This window comes from Podarcis filfolensis, assembly GCF_964270895.1.
Source record: "Podarcis filfolensis genome assembly, chromosome: 1".
In the NCBI taxonomy this organism is placed as follows: Eukaryota; Metazoa; Chordata; class Lepidosauria; order Squamata; family Lacertidae; genus Podarcis; species Podarcis filfolensis.
In genome coordinates, this window is record NC_139604.1 from 97276191 (window position 1) to 97295178 (window position 18988).

The following is an 18988-nucleotide window of genomic DNA, read 5'->3' on the forward strand; positions in this document are numbered from 1 at the left end:
AGTTTATTTTTAAATGCAGGAACAAGCTTATGGTTTCAGTTAATTTTTCTCTTGTCAATTTCTTATTCTTAGTTCCTAACAACTCCAAACTGATTATTCCCAACTATCTATCTGACTCCACCTAACAATTCCTCTCACTCTATCACAACTCTACCAACCCACACCTAAACCTCCCTTTTCCTTTTTCAACTCCCAAACCTCAACTCTCAACTCCCAAACCTCAACTCAACTCAACTCTCAACTGACTTTCAAAACCTCCCACTCTAACTTTTATTCCCCCCTTGCATTCTCACTGGCCAATCACCTCACACCTATTTTAACCCTTTCCTTATGACCCATCCTAAAAGGCAAATGCCACACCCCTGTCCCAGCCTGTCCCTTTTAGAACTCCATCTTGAGCCCAGCTGAAGCCACATCACAGTAGGGGTCCTGATCCCTCGCTCCATAGCAATGATGAAGCAACACATTTGGCTCTTTTACTCTCCCTCCTAAAGTGAAAGAGCTACTGACTCTTTAAAGCTAGAAAGCTTTCAGAGAGAGCAAAATGCTAAATTTCAATTGTTTTCCACCTAGTTTTATTGTACATCACCTCGAGACGATTATGTAGAAGGCAATCAATAATAATGATGGTGATGATGATTATAATTACAAATTAATTCATTTAAACCAGCTTAGCTGTTTCCAAAATATAATAAGCAATGAAACAGACATATTTATTTGGTAGACATATTTATATGGCAGATAGATACAAACTTAAAAATTATATTATCATTTCAAATAAAAGGTCATAATAAGAACAGGTTTTCCATAAAAAGGTAGTTTTGTGTCTAGACAATAACGAAGTTCCTGGGCTATGCAAGCCCCCATTAAAGATTCAGCTTCAGTTTATTGGGCCACATACAGCATATCACTGCCTTTAAACACTAATCTACTAACTCATCCACCTCTCCTGATTTAGATGGAACAGAGAGATTGAAATGGGTGTCACCCACATATTGGTGGCACATCACTCAAACTATCCATATGGCTCCCGAAGCTCACAGTGGCTTCAGATAGATGTTACATAGAATGGGGGATAAGATGGAAACTTGTGAGACACCACAGGATAGCTCCTGTAGCACCAGACAGTGGTCCCCATAACTACTTTATGGAAACAGTCCTGCAAATAGGAGCAGAATCCCAACCTCACTAACCTGAGCCACTCCAGAAAGATACCATGGTCAATGGTATCAAACACCAAAAGGTCAAGAAGAATGAGTAGGGTTGCATTCCCCTCATCTTTCTCCCGGCAAATGTCACGAACCAGGGCAATTAAGCATGCTTGAGATTGGACACTTCTGGGTCCAGGAAGGTTCTCCACCTGCTCTGCTCAAATGAAGCATTAAACACTCCCCAGTCCCACCCAGGTAATCCCCTACAGCTAGCTTTAAGAAGGCCAAGGTAGGTAGGTGGTTTAACTTAAGTATGTTAATTTCAGTAATTATAAAACTCAGAATAAAACTTAGGTGACCCTAATCCTTACATTCCTGGAAGCCTGTGCAAGTTAAACAGATAGACAAGGTCAGATACAATCTAATCTTTTTACTGGTTGAGAGGGGAAAATAATAATACAGTGGTACCTCGGGTTATGAACTTAATTCGTTCCGGATGTCCGTTCTTAACCCAAAACTGTTCTTAACCTGAGGCGCGCTTTCGCTAATGGGGCCTCCCGCTGCCACCAGCGTGAGATTTCTGTTCTCATCCTGGGGCAAAGTTTGTAACCCGAGGTATTACTTACTTCTGGGTTAGCGAAGTTTGTAACCCAAAGCGATTGTAACATGAGGTACCATTGTAGATCAATGGTAACCACCACCCATAGTCAAAAGCCATCTAGGAGATGAGTACACTATTCCTAGTTAACATTTGTTGACCATGACATCTGAATAAAATTGCCATTAACTATGGTTCACCCCTAGTTAGCAGGAACCATAGAATCAAAGATTCATACATCAATGTAAAGAACAGATAGTTGTAAGCAGGAGGGAATGCAAAAGAAAATGTAAATCTAGGAAAGGAGGATAGAAGAAGCAGGTGAGTCCATGGGATGCTCCCAGCTACCAAACTATAGTCACAGTAGTAAGTAGGCAAATATTTGTTTCTCTTGTATCTGCAGAAACTATTGCCCAGTGCAGAGACAATATTTTAACATATATTTATAATGGCTTTTCCATTCCGTAACTTTAATATTTTAAATAAAGATTATCAATTAACAATAAACATAGAGCTTCAAGTCTCAATATGGCTACAAGGAAAAAATAACAGATTGAACCCAGATTAGACATGATTAGACTATCTGAAATTTAACGAGACTTTAGTAAAGACAAACCAAAGCCCCACCAATTTCAATATTTGGTGACAATATTCAAGTACATTATATTTTCTCTGAATCTAGTCTAACCATGATAACATCTGGATTCAACCCATTGAATTTCCCAGTTTTGATTCAGATACAGGCATCTAGTGGAATGCCATTCAAGTGGTTACAAGAAAAATAAACTTAAAACCAAACTTCTAATGGTTTTCTAATTTAACATTGCTATTGTTTTCTTGCTTTAAAAGTAGCCACTTCATTCACTAAATAAATCCTTAAAAAACAAACAATTACAAAAAAGAAAATCAATGCCAAAATAGAAGAGCATATATAACTTTCATTTTATTTAGTGATGTAATAAGCTTGGGGACGTATATCAGGACCAAGAGAGTCATGGTCATTAATTTAGGCAATAAATCATAGGCCTTGCCAACAATGACAGCAAACAGATGCTAACAAGGAAATGTATTATTTAATATTGCCATGTATTATAAAAATGTAAGCATGTTTAAGACATGTCTTAATTTTTTATAATAATATGCATTTAATACATTACTGTTTTGACATGTGCAAGAATCAAATTTATAAGGTTCATTCTGCAAATGCATCCTGTTTTATAAGTATGGAGGGTATTCCAAGTTTCTTTTTTTAAAAAGAAGCAAGAGGAAAAGCCTTTAAAATTATAACTTGTAATGATGTCTGATTTATCACTCGCATTTTGTAATAAATATTGTTAGGGGCAACATAAACTTTGAAAAGCAATGCTTTCCGAGAACAAGGAGAACTCAATATTCTCAATATCCAGTTCAGGTTGCAATATTTAAACAGTCCAAATATCAATGTTCCTGCCAGACTAAGAATCTTCCTACACTGAAAAAGGTTATTACAGAGAAGGTTTGTAGCTGATTAACTTGCTTCTATTTAATCGAAGCAACCAGTTTGTTTCCATATTTATTTTTGCTTTTCCGTGCATGCAATGGTAATCTCATTGATTTCAACAAAACTTACTTACGCATATAAGTTAATATGCTTAAGCTTACCACCTAAATTCTCTTGCTGATATTCTTTGGGGGAAAATGGATAAATATAAAACCTGTCCAAACTTACTCACCTTCCCAAATATGAAAACAGGCAAGATTGGGTTTCTTAGTTTGACAAACTGTACTAGTCTTGTACATGAAATGACTAACTGCAGAATGGCATCAAGATTTGCCTTTTCTGTATTCATCTTTGAAATCTCCTTGCAGGTTATCTCTATACAAAATGATCTAGCAGGCAGAGCATATTGTATTATGGAGCACACATTATTATTTTTAGTTACTGCTGTTTAACAAGGTAACACGCTAATCCAATGAACAGTGTTTTTGTTTATACAGGGTTTTATTTAACTTTACCTTTCAATCAACTCTTGTATGTCCCAGCTGTCTTTCTTGGAAGTGCTACAGTCAACGCTTTAGAACACTTGAGGAAGCACTGATCAGAGTATGGAAACGAAATTTTCTTCATTAAATCTACTGAAGCAGATATTAAAAATGCATTTAATATACTGGGGATGGTTGGTGGGCATCAGAGAGTGTGACAGGCCAGTTACTGATGAGCTGCCGTCAGACGGCCTTCTCAGCAGGAATCTGTGTCTAAGGCTGCTGAAGGACAGCAATATCTTCCCTTGTGTGTAAGCTCTATTCATCTCCCAAGTATTTACTAAATCACAGGCCTCTGCACACAAACCCAGTGTTTCAGCGCATGCTAACAAATGATGGATGGTCCAGTCAATTCGTTATGTCCTGAAAGCGTGATTTCCTGCCATTCCAAATCATCAAACCTCTAGAGCTTTCAGAGCTGATCAGTCCTAGAGAATATATTTTGCAGGCTCTATTAAAGGAGTAGAGGTTGTTACCATTAAAGTCTCTAACTTTTTCCTGCTGGCTGGAAAGAATGAATGAAAGAAAAAAAAATAGCCTTGGCATTCTAGGTAAAGAAGCCAGTGTTCCGTTTAACACCAACAGTTGTTAAAATAGGAATGCGGGAGAACTATATACATTAAAAGTAGATCCAGTTATGAAGAAATTGTATATATTCCTTTGTTATGCTAAACATTTAGATAATATTTGATCAACAAAACATGAAATCCTTACTGTGAAACCAAGGAGTCACCTACAGGCTTAATTTTTTTTTTTAATGATATAATGAGTATTGCTTTCTTAACAAATACTTATGAAGACATCCATTTTGTAATTATAAATATGAGCAAAATAGATGTCTTAAACTATACAGTGGTACCTCAGGTTACATACGCTTCAGGTTACAGACTCCGCTAACCCAGAAATAGTACCTCGGGTTAAGAACTTTGCTTCAGGATGAGAACAGAAATTGGGCTCCGGCGGCAGCAGGAGGCCCCATTAGCTAAAGTGGTGCTTCAGGTTAAGAACAGTTTCAGGTTAAGAACAGACCTCCAGAACGAATTAAGTACGTAACCAGAGGTACCACTGTATTGCATTGCTTGTAACATCTGCAATAAATAATGCTCTTCCGGTAGATCAGTATGTACTACATAAGTGCAAGAGTCTACACGCTCTAAACTGGTAGGTTTACATACAAACACGCACCTGTGTGTCTACTCCACTCATTTTTAATTTTAAGCAAACGAAAGGAGCACACACACATTGACTTATACAATACTTTGCCACCATTTTCTATCGTAAATAGATTTGTCTGCTACTTTGCTATCAGTTTATGTAGATGTACATTTGGTACAGCAGCAGATGAGCCCATTCCAGATAAACAAAGCAACAGCATCCAGGAACCTAACATTTCTATTTCTTTGCTAACTTACTAGGTAGGTCCCAGCCAGATCTACTAAAACCCTCCCTATTTTGCCCTGCCATTCACCTCAACCTTGACCCAAAGATTAAACTCACTTTTATTGCACACAAAGGTCATCTGTATTAGGTCAACATTCAAAGTCCCTTGTCAACTAAGGTTGATATATTCCAACCTTTCCTACTCTAATGCATCAAATTTTTCATGGTGAGGTCATATGCAGCAGACAGTATATTCAGCAATTTATTGTGCCATTGTAATTTAGCACAGAGTATGATTGTCCAAAAAGCTGTCACATGAATAAAATTTTTGCCACAATATGCTGAATCCCATAACCCTGCAAAGCTAACAAATCTGGTCCTGCATGCAGACTCCATAAAGAGCTGTCCCTGAACTGTAATGCAAAAATTACAACTGTTATATTGAAGTCTGCAGGTATGGTAGTGTACGTATAATAGTATTTAAAAAAATATGGCAGCCAAATACCCATAATCACATACGGACAGTGTTAAATCCCAACCTCCTAGTGTTCTTGGCCTTTTAAATCAGAAGGCATCTATCTCGGTTATGACACCAAGGTTGCTTAAGGTTGAATTATTTGTAATAATAATTAGTAGAATGGGTTATGTCTATCCAAAACAATATATGTGCAGGGGAAATGCTATGCACAAAGGAAGGTAAATAAATCATATTTGTTTATAGATTTATATACCACCAACTCATACAATATAAAACAATGGTGTATAAGAGGATATACAATACGGCATAAAAACTATAAAAACAGCACAAAATTATTAAAATTACTGGCAAATAAAAAAAACAAAAAAACAGGCCTGTCCACCTAAAAAGGTCTTCAAAGGGATGCCTGAAAAAGAAATGTACCATGGCAACAGGCCTGTGACCCTTCCCAGGGTGAGAGCCTGAAAGAAGGAAAGTTGTTTAGGTGGTGTTCACCCTGAGTGAGACAGGGGAAGGAGTGTTACAATGGTATTGCAATCTTTCACCTGACAATGTGGGATGCACCTACTACTGGGCCTTAGTCTATTTTCTCTGGCCATAATTTACCAGCTGCATACAGTGGTACCTCGGGTTAAGTACTTAATTTGTTCCGGAGGTCTGTTCTTAACCTGAAACTGTACTTAACCTGAAGCACCACTTTAGCTAATGGGGCCTCCTGCTGCCACCGGAGCCCGATTTCTGTTCTCATCCTGAAGCAAAGTTCTTAACCTGAAGCACTATTTCTGGGTTAGCAGAGTCTATAACCTGAAGCATATGTAACCTGAAGTGTATGTAACCTGAGGTACCACTGTATAGTAAAAATCAGTTGATGGTGCTAGGATGTGTCTGGTGGGCGGGGAGGAGGGAGTTACAAAGATGCCGCCCCAATTTTAGTGGTGGTGGTTGCGGAAGGGATAGTCAGAGTGGAGGGGCTGACCACCATCTGGAGTGGAGACCTAAATACTTGGCCTAGGCTGAGGCTCCCATTCCTCCAGAAGTTACTGGTAGCTTATCTGTTGAGCCCTCTGGTTTGGTGGTGCTGCTATCTGGAAAACAGACTGAAGAGTTTCAAGTCGCCCAACTTCATTCAAAAAAGCCTAGAAATGAATAGCCATGAGGAAACTGTAATGGCTAGTTGATTTTAAATTTGTATATTGTTTTTATTGTAAGGTTTTATGTATGACTGTTGTAAACTGCTCCAATACATTTTTATGAATGGGGGTATAGAAATATTATAATTAATTCATTAACCAAACACAACAAATGCAAATTGAAGATGACCTAAAACTACTCAAATTAATGGGACAAAGGGTGGGCTTCTTCAAGAATTGTCTAATCAATTCCTCTTTTAATTAAAATACACTCAAATATAAAAATTGCCTTAATGAATGCCCATTTAGTCCAGCATTCTGTTTTCACCGTCTCCTACCAAAAACCAATGTGAAGCCTACAAGCAAAAGGTAAGTACAGTGATACCTTGGTTCTCAAACGCCTTCGTACTCAAACAACTTGGAACCCAAACAGTGTAAACCCGGAAGTGTTTTGGTTTGCGAACTTTTTTTGGAAGTCGAATGTGCTCAGTTTTGAGCATTATGCTTCTGATTTGAGTGCCACACTTCCGTTTGGAGTGTTACGCTTCTGATTTGAGTGCCACACTTCTGTTTGGAGTGTTACACTGAGGTCTGCCTGTTTTTGCTATTTATTTTGCGTTTTTGCGGCTCTTTTTTGTTTTGTTTTTGTGACTGTGTGGAACCCAGTTCAGCTACTAATAGATGATTGTGTGACTGCAGTACATTGTTTATTGCTTTAACTTTATGGATCAATGGTCTCGTTAGTAAAATCCATGTAAAATTGCTGTTTTAGGGGTTGTTTTTAAAAGTGTGAAACGGATTAATCCATTTTGCATTACTTTCTATGGGAAAGCATGCCTTGGTTTTGGAATGCTTTGGTTTTCGAACAGACTTCCAGAACGGATTACGGTAAGTTTGAGGACCAAGGTATCACTGTACAAGAGCACTCTCCTGCTTGCAATCTACAGCAACTAGTATTCAGCGGCATACTTGCCTCTAAGACAGGAGGTAGTATTTAGTCATCATGAACTGCAGTCATTGATAGGCTTATCATCCATTAATTTGTCTAATTGCATTTTAAATCTATCTAAACTGGTGGCCATCATTACAATTTATGGAAGTAAATTCCAGTTTCGCTATGCACTGTGTGTAAAGAGGAATTAACCACTATGACTTCATCAGGAGCATGATGGAGTCCAGACAGCTCCCTCTGGAAGTCCATGTACGGAGCTCTATTTCCTTCTCAATTACCTGGCAAAACACACCTGGAGCCCGGCTAATTTCTAATGCTGCCCAGCAAACTTAGGTTTACCAGTATCCTTGGTACTGATGAAAACCTCCAATGAGATCTTCCACTGCCTATTGTTGCCACTGCCAGGCCAATTGGAATTGGAAAAACTGTGAGTGTGTGTGAACACGGCAACTAGCAGTATATTCCTAGAATATAGTTTACAAGGTCTATAGTCCTACGTTGCCAAGACTTTTAGAATTATTTAAAAATGTATTCTCACTGAAATGATTTAAAATGAGTTGCTATTGCAATTCACATTATAACCATACTGTAACTTTTTCAGGCTTTTAGTGATTAGGATCATGTTCCACGGTCACAGTTCATTTGCCAGCTTAGTTCAATGTACCTTGAAGAGCAAGTAACATTTTACTTATAAGCTTTTCCTATAAATGTTATTGGCAAAACAAACTATATAATATAGCTTTCATAAATGATGGCATTCAGCAGAAGAACTGTAAGTAGGACAGTGCCTTTTTAAAATAGTTTGCTCAAGCAGCCACATATAATCACAATGATTTCAACTGATGCACTGCCACTAAGTGGTGTTCAGAATCTTGGTAAGATTTACAAGCAACTTCAGACAAATAAATGCCAAGTTTAAGGAGAGCTATTAAACTGCATCAAAAATACTGTGATAAGTGGTGACATTGTATAAGGCAGCTTTTGTGGCTGTGTGAATGGGAAGCCACGGATTGCTTCCTTGCTGGAGTCTAGCCTGATGGAAATGTTGTAAGCCACTGTAATATAGTAGATAGAATGTTGGCCTTGGAGACCAACATTCAAATCCACTCAGCCATGGCACTCACTGGTTGGCCTTGAACAAATCTTCATCTCTGAGCCCAACATATAACACATGCTTGTTTTACAATAAAATAGAATACCATTGTAAGCTGCTCTGACATGCTGTTGCAAAACATGCTGTTGTTTACAGAATACACTCTGATCTAGCTCAGATGGGGTGGCAGAGTAGGCTGCCACTTCCTTCCTTTCCCCTTCACTGCCACCACCCATGCTATTTCAGAGAGTTATCCAACACCTGAAGCATTTTTTCAGAAAACATAGGTAGTTGAAGGTGGAAAAAAGATCACCTCCTATTCACCACTGCTTGCAGGAGTGTCCAGTTGGCAGAGATAACCACACATTGTGATTATGTCTGGGTCCAACCCCATATATATATTCTTGCACAATTAATGTACTCAAAGAGATGCTTTTTGGGTTGTTATTCTGTGAAGATAGGTTCTAAGCAGTTTACAAGTATAAAACCAATTACAAAACACACATAATTAAAATAAATGATAAAGCAATTCCATCAAAACATTAAAATAAGCAGTCACAATTAAAATGTGCAACACAAAAGAGTGTGTTAAAACAACACAATTAGAAGAGTAAAAACAGCAATTAAAACAAGGAAAGCATAAAGTTCAAATCAGAAAATCAGGCAAATGCTTGTCTAAACAGGTCCAATAAACAGAAATACCAATGAGGTCTCTCATGTTTTAGCAGGGAGAGCACCCCACAACACTGGTGCCATCAGTGAAAAAGACCACCTCTGTGTTACCACAAGCCCAAACTCATTAGGCTGTGGCAAAACTAACTGGGTTCCATTTGATGTACTTAATGTCCTTACCAGGCAATTGAGGGGAGAAAGTCTTTGAGATAACCTGGCCCAGGGTTATTTAGGGCTTCATATTTAAGTAACAGAACCTCAAAACTGTCCCAGTGGTTAATAGGCAGCCAATGAGGATCCCTTAGCACTAGTGTGCTATGTGCCCAATAAGGAGCTACTACTGTACTCACTGCCTGGACCGTGGCAGCCTGCACCAGCCGCAGCCTTCAGATCAGCCAGAAGGGAAACCCCATGCTTTAATGTAACTACAGGGCTTATTGTCTATTAGACTATTGTCTATTAGATTAACTATGACTATTGAGGTTTTTAGTATGTCTAACAAAAAGAAGTATTAAATATTATCTGGTAAAGGCAATAGTTCAACAAATGAAGATGAAGGCTTAATTATATACATTATAACAGTTCTAGCTTGGATTTATTTTCCTGTGACATGCTAACCCCGAGTGACTCTCCAGAGTTTTAGGTAGTCATACCTGAAGATGCCAGGTCCAGGGATTGAACCTAGAACCTTTTGCATAAAAGGCATGCGCTCTACTTACCAAGTTTAACTTCTTCCCCTGATATATGGCGCAATCAATTATGAACAGCTCCTTTGCAATTCCTATTCATGTCAATGAGCTTACACAGGAACACTTATTATTGAATTCTACGCATAATGATTATATATGGCACAATCATACAGAGGGCAGAATAAAAGGCTATCGGTTTTTTAGTAGAAATATTCTGCTTATTCTTGCATCTCTTTCTTCTAATTCAAAATATATTATCATTTCAGTATGGGCCAATGGAACAGTTCCATACAGCAAAGATTTACTGCAAACCTTGTTTCTAGGACAAACCAAGACTGACTGCAACTCACAACACATTCTTCTACACTACTCCAGAATAAATTGTTTAGAAATGGAAGCCTGTTTACTCTAGTTAAAGACACATATAAGTATTGAAATGCATCTTTTTAATGCAGCATATACTATCAGGGGTTAATGCTTGACACTGCAGCTATCTGTTACATTCTACTAGCATCATTTTTGTTTTCTTTTTTCTTTGAGAAAGGCTCTTTACTTGGCACGTTCCACGAAGTTGTACTTTGTCTGACAGTTTAAATATCCGCATCAGTTTCATCTCATCAGAAGCTCTAGATGGAAAAGTTCTGCCTATGCTGAATTGTCCCAAGAAGCTTCAAGATTAATTTGATTTAAAAGGCTTCAGGAGCTTTCAAAGGAGAGTTGGTGGTTTCAGACCATTTCCTAATGGACAGCTGCATCTATCATAAAACCATCAGGATTTCTACCATTATTGGCAATTTCTCATCCACATACAGATACAATATTTTCATTTTAGAGTCTAGGCATATTGGAGGAGAGATATATTCAAGATAGAACTGTATATTTCCACACAGTTCCAGCTTGGTGAATGGATGCATGTTCCCAAGAAAATGCACAGAACGTTTCTTAAACCATTCATTATTTCCTCCCCTTTTAAGTTATATCATAATTTGAAAACACAGTTTGTCTATCAACTGAAGATTTCATTAATTATATGAATTTAGTAACATATTTTAATAAATTTGCTATTTATCAAAATCTCAATAGCTGAGAATTTTTCAGGCCAAACACTGGCAATTTCTGTGACATATGGGATAGTTCACAACTATGAACAAGAAAAACAATATTTAATTTTTGGCACAGGTAGTATTTTAATCTTTTTTCCAGTTTTAATCTAGATTATAGATGACTTCAAAGATAATACATTCAGATCAGTATACAGTACTGCAAGGGTTTGAAGACAGATTGCCATGACTTAGGCTGAGCACTTTCAGCTTCAGTTACCTGTTCTGTTGCTAAAAGGAAAACCATATTGCTTCTGTTTGGAAATACAGAATAGATGCTAGTATTGGTTACTACTACAAACTGGGAGGGAAATACAGTAAGCCCACAACTTACATTTAACTTGTGCACATTCAGCTTTATGCGTGTGGGAAAAAAATATTAAATATTAAGGAAGCTGCAAGGCTTGACTTTGGTAATTCCACCCACCATTGAACCCAATGTGTTTGGGTTTAGGTAGGCCCACATAAATTGTAGGCTTACTGTACCTATTTAATTTTTATTTATGTCTGACACAGGGATGAGGCATCCAGTATATTCAATATTGTAATTTAATGCAATCAGAATTATGATGAGATATCCGCTTTTAGCATGAGACTATTTGGAACCACAACAAAATACGTCTGCATTTTGAAGACTAGCAAAATTTATTGTGATAGAAGCTTTTGTTTGACAGAGCTCACTTCATCAGGTACACGGTCACCTGAATGGAGCTATACTTCACAGAGAGAAGATTTTTTTTTAAAAAAAAAACTTTGCAAAGCAAGGTCTAAAGTTCAAGCAAGGCAAGAGGAAACAGTTACATCTTTTATACTACTAAGCTGAACTTTCCCAGTTTGTTCTGACTGCCTCAGAACTGGGACTATTTGTTCTCTTCATATCAACAGTACAGTGGTACCTCGGGTTAAGTACTTAATTCGTTCCGGAGGTCCGTTCTTAACCTGAAACTGTTCTTAACCTGAAGCACCACTTTAGCTAATGGGGTCTCCTGCTGCTGCCGTTGCGTGATTTCTGTTCTCATCCTGAAGCAAAGTTCTTAACCTGACGCACTATTTCTGGGTTAGCGGAGTCTGTAACCTGAAGCATCTGTAACCTGAAGCGTATGTAACCCGAGGTACCACTGTACACCTATGTGTGACCCACATGTGCACTTCAACCTAATTATGATTGACTCATGTTTCTTCAGCTTCAGTTACCTAACACTATGGGAGAAAAAGCGATGATATCATTATCTAAGTCCATCTTGAGTCCATCAGAACATCAGCAATTTCCACTGCACCATTAACCTGAGTCCTAAAAAGTCCATACAAGTCCAATTTCTGGACACCACAGTACAACAATATGAAAAGCATATAAACCTTACATTAGAAACAAACTTTTGTGCACTTCCCAACTACCCTCCGGAGCTCACATCACTATCTACTGCCTACAGCAAGTCCTTTAATATGCATCCAATTCAGGGATCAACACCTGCATCTTAAAACTACAGGACTCATCAGGTGAAGTAAATATTCAAATCAACAGTGCCAAACAAGTACCTTGTGGTCACCAAATACAGGACAGGTGCAACAGAGAAAGCAGTAGGCCATGATTTGTTGTCAACTACAGCTCTCAGCTAAAAGCTCTAGCACATCATCACGGTTCTAAAGTGCATTCTAGATTAACCAGCTCTCTCACAGGACTTGGTGGGAGGGTCACAGCTCAGTGGCCTTGCAAGCTGAAGGCCCAAATTCAATCCCTGGCATCTTCAGCTATGACTGGGAATGTCCCTTCTGAAACCCACGAGAGCTGCTGTCAGTCAGCATCCACAATAATGCATGGATCAATGACCTGACTTGGTGTTAGGCAACTTTCCTATGCCCCTATGTACCTGTCCTTGGTTATAAGCGCAAGGACCAGTGCCGAGGGCCTTCTGGCAGTTCCCTCATTGCAAGAAGTGAGGTTACAGGGAACCAGGCAGAGGGCCTTCTTGGTGGTGGCGCCCGCCCTGTGGAACGCCCTCCCATCAGATGTCAAGGAAATAACTATCTGACTTTTAGAAGACATTTGAAGGCAGCCCTGTTTAGGGAAGTTTTTAATGTTTGATTCTATTTTTAATATTCTGTTGGGAGCCGCCCAGAGTGGCTGGGGAAACCCAGCCAGATAGGCGGGGTGTAATAAATTATTATTATTTATTAAGAGCCCCACAGAAGCAAATAATCATCAACAATGGGCCAGCCAACCAAGGTATAAGCCCTAGTGCCAATTCTGTTGTTTTATTTTATTGTTTAAAGACATAACATAAACTCAGCTTACCGAAATTCATCAAATTATATAAAACAGCTCAAGTAACAGTGAAAACCGTTCTGATTATTAAAACTGATTCTTGTAAACTGTTTAGGTGTTTATCACTGTGTCCAGTACTCTAACCTTTGCAGGTGATCTACTCCTTTTTTCCACTTTGCGGTGTATTATTTGAATTGGAGAGAAGCAACAGGTAGGAAACAAGCAAAAAGGAAAGAACCTGCGGGAAGCAGCTACTTGAGGTTGCCCACTTTAGGTTGCCCAATGCGACAGGGACCACGCTTGTACCCAGCAATCAATTAAACACTATTAATTACGATTCACTTCAGGTCTCTGAGACGCAGGCATTACATGCAAAAAAAAAAGAAAGAAAATATCATGAGTTTTGCAGCCAAGGAACGCTCAGCTCGAACAGAACCTCCACGACATCCAGCGAGATGGTTAAGAGCGCGATCCTGATCATATCTACTCAGAAGTGAGTTCTACGGAAATCAATGGGGGGGGAGGCTTACTTACTCCCAAGTAAATGGGATTACGCTCGCAGTATATCAAGCGATACTTGTATGGCGCCCCTTGAGACCCTGCTGCTACTCGCAGTGCTTCCTCACGAACCAAAACAGCTTCCCAGGCCGAAGAAAAGGCAGAGAGCGCCTTTATTTACATTGCAAACATGCAAATCTGAATTGCCTCACGCCGTCGCCTCCCCCCCCCCCATTTTAAAAAAAGCAAATAAAACCCCGGCCTGCTGCCGCTTCCTCGCTTCCTCGAGGGGGCGGGGCTCGCCCTTGACGAGGGAGGCGGAGCTCTGCGGGCGCCCCGCGCAGACTTACCTGGGGAAGCGCTCCCTCAGTTTCCTCAGGCTCTGCCTGGTCGGAGGCACCTGGGCCAGGAACCGGGCGACCTCTTCGTACTGGGCTTTGGTCAGCTTCGTCGCCATCCTCCCGCCTCACGCGCCCTCGGGACAGACGGGTGGCTGGGAGGGGGCGAAGCGCGGCGGCGGCAGTTTCAAACGCAGAGCGCGGGAACGTCGGTTTTGCAGGAAAGCCTTCCGCTCGCCGCCGTCGCCAAGAGCGGGGGTGGCGCGTCTGAGTGAAGCGCCCCCACTAAAATAAAGCCTCTGCCCCGACCCCTGCGGTTCGCGCCTTACAGCCGGGGAATGAGGGCCGGTCATGCGCGGTTCCGCAGCTCCGCCCTTCGCTCGCCGCCGCTGCGGGCGCAGCCGAGGTGGAAGTCGGCCTCGTGTGGGGCTGAGCGGGGAGAAAGCGGCCTCGGCGGTGTTCGCTCCCTCTCGCCTGCCCTCTTCTCATTCAGAGCCAGCTGCCCGGGAGCCCAGCCCCTTTTTCTGCAGAGTTTCATTTTCGTGACTTCGGTTTGTGTGCGAGAAGGCGCGCCGAGGTGTAGGAAGGGGGCATCAGCTGTTAAAGCCGTCGAGCCCCCCGTCGCTGGGATTTTCGGAGTTGGGGTCGGGGGGGGGTGCAAGGCTCGCCTTGCCTTGAACTGCGATCTGTGTACGCATCAGAAAAGTTTCAGGTGTTGGGAGCGTTTTGTGGAGGCGGGTGGAATTCCCCCTCCCCAGCCCAGCCCAGAAAAAGATAAACGAGGTTAATATATCTGTTTCATTTCAGGATTTATGAAACTATGTTCAGAAAATGCCCAGAAGTGGAATAGGAAACAGAATACCGATCATGAAAGGGAATTGCAGCATAAAAACCCAACAGGGAATTTGAAATGCAGAAATAGACTCACATGGGGAGATACGGGAGAAAAAGGGTTTCAACAAGGGTCAGAAACTCACGAGAGTGTTTGGGCTTGTTGCACTTTTAAGGGAAATGAGTTCGAAAGATCTGGTGGTGCAATGTTAAAACCATGTTCTTGATTCCCAGCATACTTTAATGCAGTGGTGTGCGGCACAACTAACTGGTTCATTATTAGGGCCAATTCGAGTGCCCCAAAGATGGTAACAAGTTTTAGGATATTTTGGGTACACTTAACTGAGAATTGGGCTAACATTTGAATAATGTTTGATTTATTTATAAAACATCACATCGTAAGAAGAGCCCAGAAGGATAAGGCCAAATGCCCATCTAACCCAGATTCCTGTTCTCAAAGTGGCCAACTGCTTATGGGAAGCCTGCAAGCAGGACCTGAGTACGACAGGAGTCTCGCGTAATTCCCAGCAACTGGGTTCAGAGGTATAGTGCCTCCAACAGAGAAGGCAGAACAGAACCATTGTGGCTAGTACAGTAGTAATTGAAAGTCGTCTCTGAATTTGTCTCCTAAAGCCATCCATGCCGGCAGTCATCAATGTGAATAATTTGTTGGGTGGATAAGAACATAAGAGTTCTGGGTCATACCCTTCTAGTTTAGGTACAGGACCCCTGGATGAGTTAGTCCAATCAAAGGCAACTATAAATCGCTTCTGGCTCAACAGAACATCATGATGGAAGCCAGAGTGCACGAGAAACGCCATTTACCTTCCTGCCACAGTGGTACCTATTTATCTGCTTGCACTGGTGTGCTTTCGAACTGCTAGTTTGGCAGATGCTGGGACACAGCAATGGGAGCTCACCACCATTGAGCAGATTTGAACCGTCGACCTTCCTATCAGCAAGCCCGAGAGGCCCCGTGCTTTAGACCACAGTGCCACCCACATCCCTAGGGAGGTCATGAGGGCAATAGCATTATTTTGCATGTGTTCCCCAGCAACTGGTATGCAGATGCATGTTGCCTCTGATGCTGGAGATGGTGCAAATAGTCTAATCTCCCTTTAAAGCCATCCTAGCTGGAAACTATTACAACATCTTATGGTAAAGGTAAAGGACCCCTAAACAGTTAAGTCCAGTCAAAGGTGACTGGGATGTTGTGCTCATCTCGCTTTGCAGGCCAAGGGAGCTGGCATTTGTTCAGACAGCTTTCCAGGTCATGTGATCAGCATGACTAAACAGCTTCTGGCACAATGGGACACTGTGACATGTGCTAGAGCACACACTGTTTACCTTGCTGCAACAGTACCTATTTATCTACTTGCACTGGTATGCTAGGTTGGCAGAAGCTGGGACAGAGCGACGGGAGCAAACCCCATTGCATGGATTTATGGTAGCACATACTAGGGACTGTGCCTGTACTTACTCCGCTCCCCAGCTACTGTCATTCCCCCAAGACCTTTCCTTCCCAGTCCTTGCAATGACTAAGCTCACTTCCCAAGCTTGTTTCCGGCACACTTCTCTTTTCTATTTTGCAACCCTGCTTTGCACCCATTTTTAACTTCACCCCCATGTCCATGCTTGTCCTCTCCTTTTTGCAAAGACTCTTTTTCATCTGCCCAATTATGAAAACACCACTTATTTGGTAGATGCTTTAATATCCCTGTTTTCATCTTCACCCTGCTCCCTCTCTGTTGCATTTCCCCTTTTACCACCTTACCACCTCATCACTTTTCTCAACTCTCTTGCACACAAACCATCCCCCTTTCCATTACTCATCCTCTCCTATTTTGTACATGTATGTACAAAATACTTTTTAAAAATGTCATCCCATTGAGCTCCCAAGATGAAATAAGAGCAGGTAGCTCTTAGAAATATTAAATAATCAATACATCTTTTGGAATTTTTAATCATATTAATTTTTTAACCACTTTTTCAAATATTCAATTTTTGTAACTTAAATTTAAAATTTGGAGTAAGTACATCGTGACATATCATGTTAAAGCCCATGAAGTTCAGAAAAGATTGGTGTTTTTAGTTTTTATGTATCTCAATTCTAGGCTGAGCTTTTAAGGCTTTTGTGTAGTCTGGCAAGGCTATTTTATATATATATATATATATATATATATATATATATATATATATATATATATTCAAACCCTCATAACTCACAAATGGGATGAGATAGAAATTAAAATTTTAGATTTAAACTTAGTTTTGAACATTCAACAAGTGTACAAAATATTAAGAAAATTGGATAACATGAGGTAAAATAGTTGGATCACTTGATATGGAATGATCCAATATATATATGAAATCTACAAATAAAACACAGAAACTATAATAGATTAAGTGTCTCTTAATATTTTGAAAATAAGTAAACACAGAAAAAAATGCATTGCACATGCAAATCTAGTACATACCAGTATGCCTGAATGACCCTATTAAGGAAAATCCTGAAGTAGTATACTCCCCTATTGGGAACAGTAAGGCTTTTAGCTTGAGAAAGAGGACTTTTTCGTGCCATGTGGCTTGCTATATGCCTTCTGCCTCTCAGTGCCCTGTTTGTTCTCTGTCTCTTTTCCCACCAGCAGTAGCAGTGGCATACAAATTACAAATTCTGCAATAACAAACCTTGGAACAGATGACTTACTGGAGTTGTCATATCCTGATCACCTGAACCATAGCTTGGTGGATTGGGAGCATGACACAGACACTCATCTTCTTCCCTTGCCTCCTAGCACTAACTGTAGTTTGCCATTTCAAATCATGGTTTGATGAAAATTGCTGGCTAGTAGTAACCACAGTTTGCCCAACAGGTTAGAGCACGCCAGAAAAAGCGGATCATACTATGGTTTGTAGGAGTATGATTTCTGAAATGAGCTGCAGTGTGTCGTGCATGCCATTTCTTTCTCAAAATGCTTATTTTAATATCTGATATTTATGTGTACACTGGTGTATGTATATCTCAAAGAACCAAGTAGATATTTTGTTTTAAATATAACAGGAGCTCCCCATCCTTTCAATTTTTAGAGCTAAATTTGTGTGTTTATAAATAACACACATTAGCACAGGTGTCTTTCAACGATCGTTGTTTTCTTAAAACAAAAAAAAAATGAGCAACTATAAACACAAAGTTTGCATAGATACGGACTTTGCTAGGCATGTGTAAATTTAATCAGCATAATAAGATTTTGAATACAAAACTACTATGGAAAGGTTCATCACTAAAGGTTTTTCTTACTGAACTAAATGCAAGTTCTCAGTCACTTTTTATTTCATTTTTACTAGTAATAGAGTTGTAATACTGGAAAGAATGTGCAGTGCATATACACTTTCTCTCCTTTTCGTCTCATGTGCCTTAACTATATCTATATATCCCTGTCCTTAGAGACCAAAACACACATACATTGACAAAATAGCCTTTTTTAAGCAGAAAAAAGATTGTATATAAAAAGATACTCTTTTCTTTTGATCTGAAAAGTAATATCTTCATTCTTTAATATCAGTAGATGGGAGGAGGAAGGTCCTTTTTGGTATGCTATCCATTTTAAAACCCCACAAGGGTATAATTTTCTTGGGCTACAGAAAGGATCATTTCCCCCTTTCTTGCCATAGATTAGAATTACCACTTTTTCCTGAAATGGATGTTTCTTAATAATTACCTGCTTCTTCCTTGCTACTACTCCTTTAGAAACAAATAAATCACGCTCTTTTAAAAAGAAAAAAATAGGACTTA

At 39.9% G+C, this 18988-nt stretch overlaps 1 protein-coding gene across 6 annotated transcripts in view; it reads right to left on the reverse strand.

Moving 5' to 3' along the window:
* Nucleotides 1-18751, reverse strand: part of CDIN1 (CDAN1 interacting nuclease 1) — a 123689-nt gene extending 104938 nt beyond the window's left edge. The window contains exons 1-2 of one of the 6 annotated variants that reach the window (XM_083619883.1): nucleotides 14377-14480; nucleotides 3745-3823 (exon numbers count right to left, since the gene is read on the reverse strand). Coding sequence is in view for 2 of the 6 variants with exons in the window: in XM_083619881.1 (XP_083476007.1) it covers nucleotides 14377-14483 (107 nt within the window). In the remaining 4 variants the exon portion in view is untranslated. Of the gene's footprint in view, nucleotides 1-3744; nucleotides 3824-14062; nucleotides 14229-14376 lie in introns of those variants that run through there. The other 5 variants (XR_014549466.1, XM_083619881.1, XM_083619885.1 and 2 more) reach the window with 5 other exon arrangements.
* Between the last annotated feature and the right edge of the window lie 237 nt (nucleotides 18752-18988).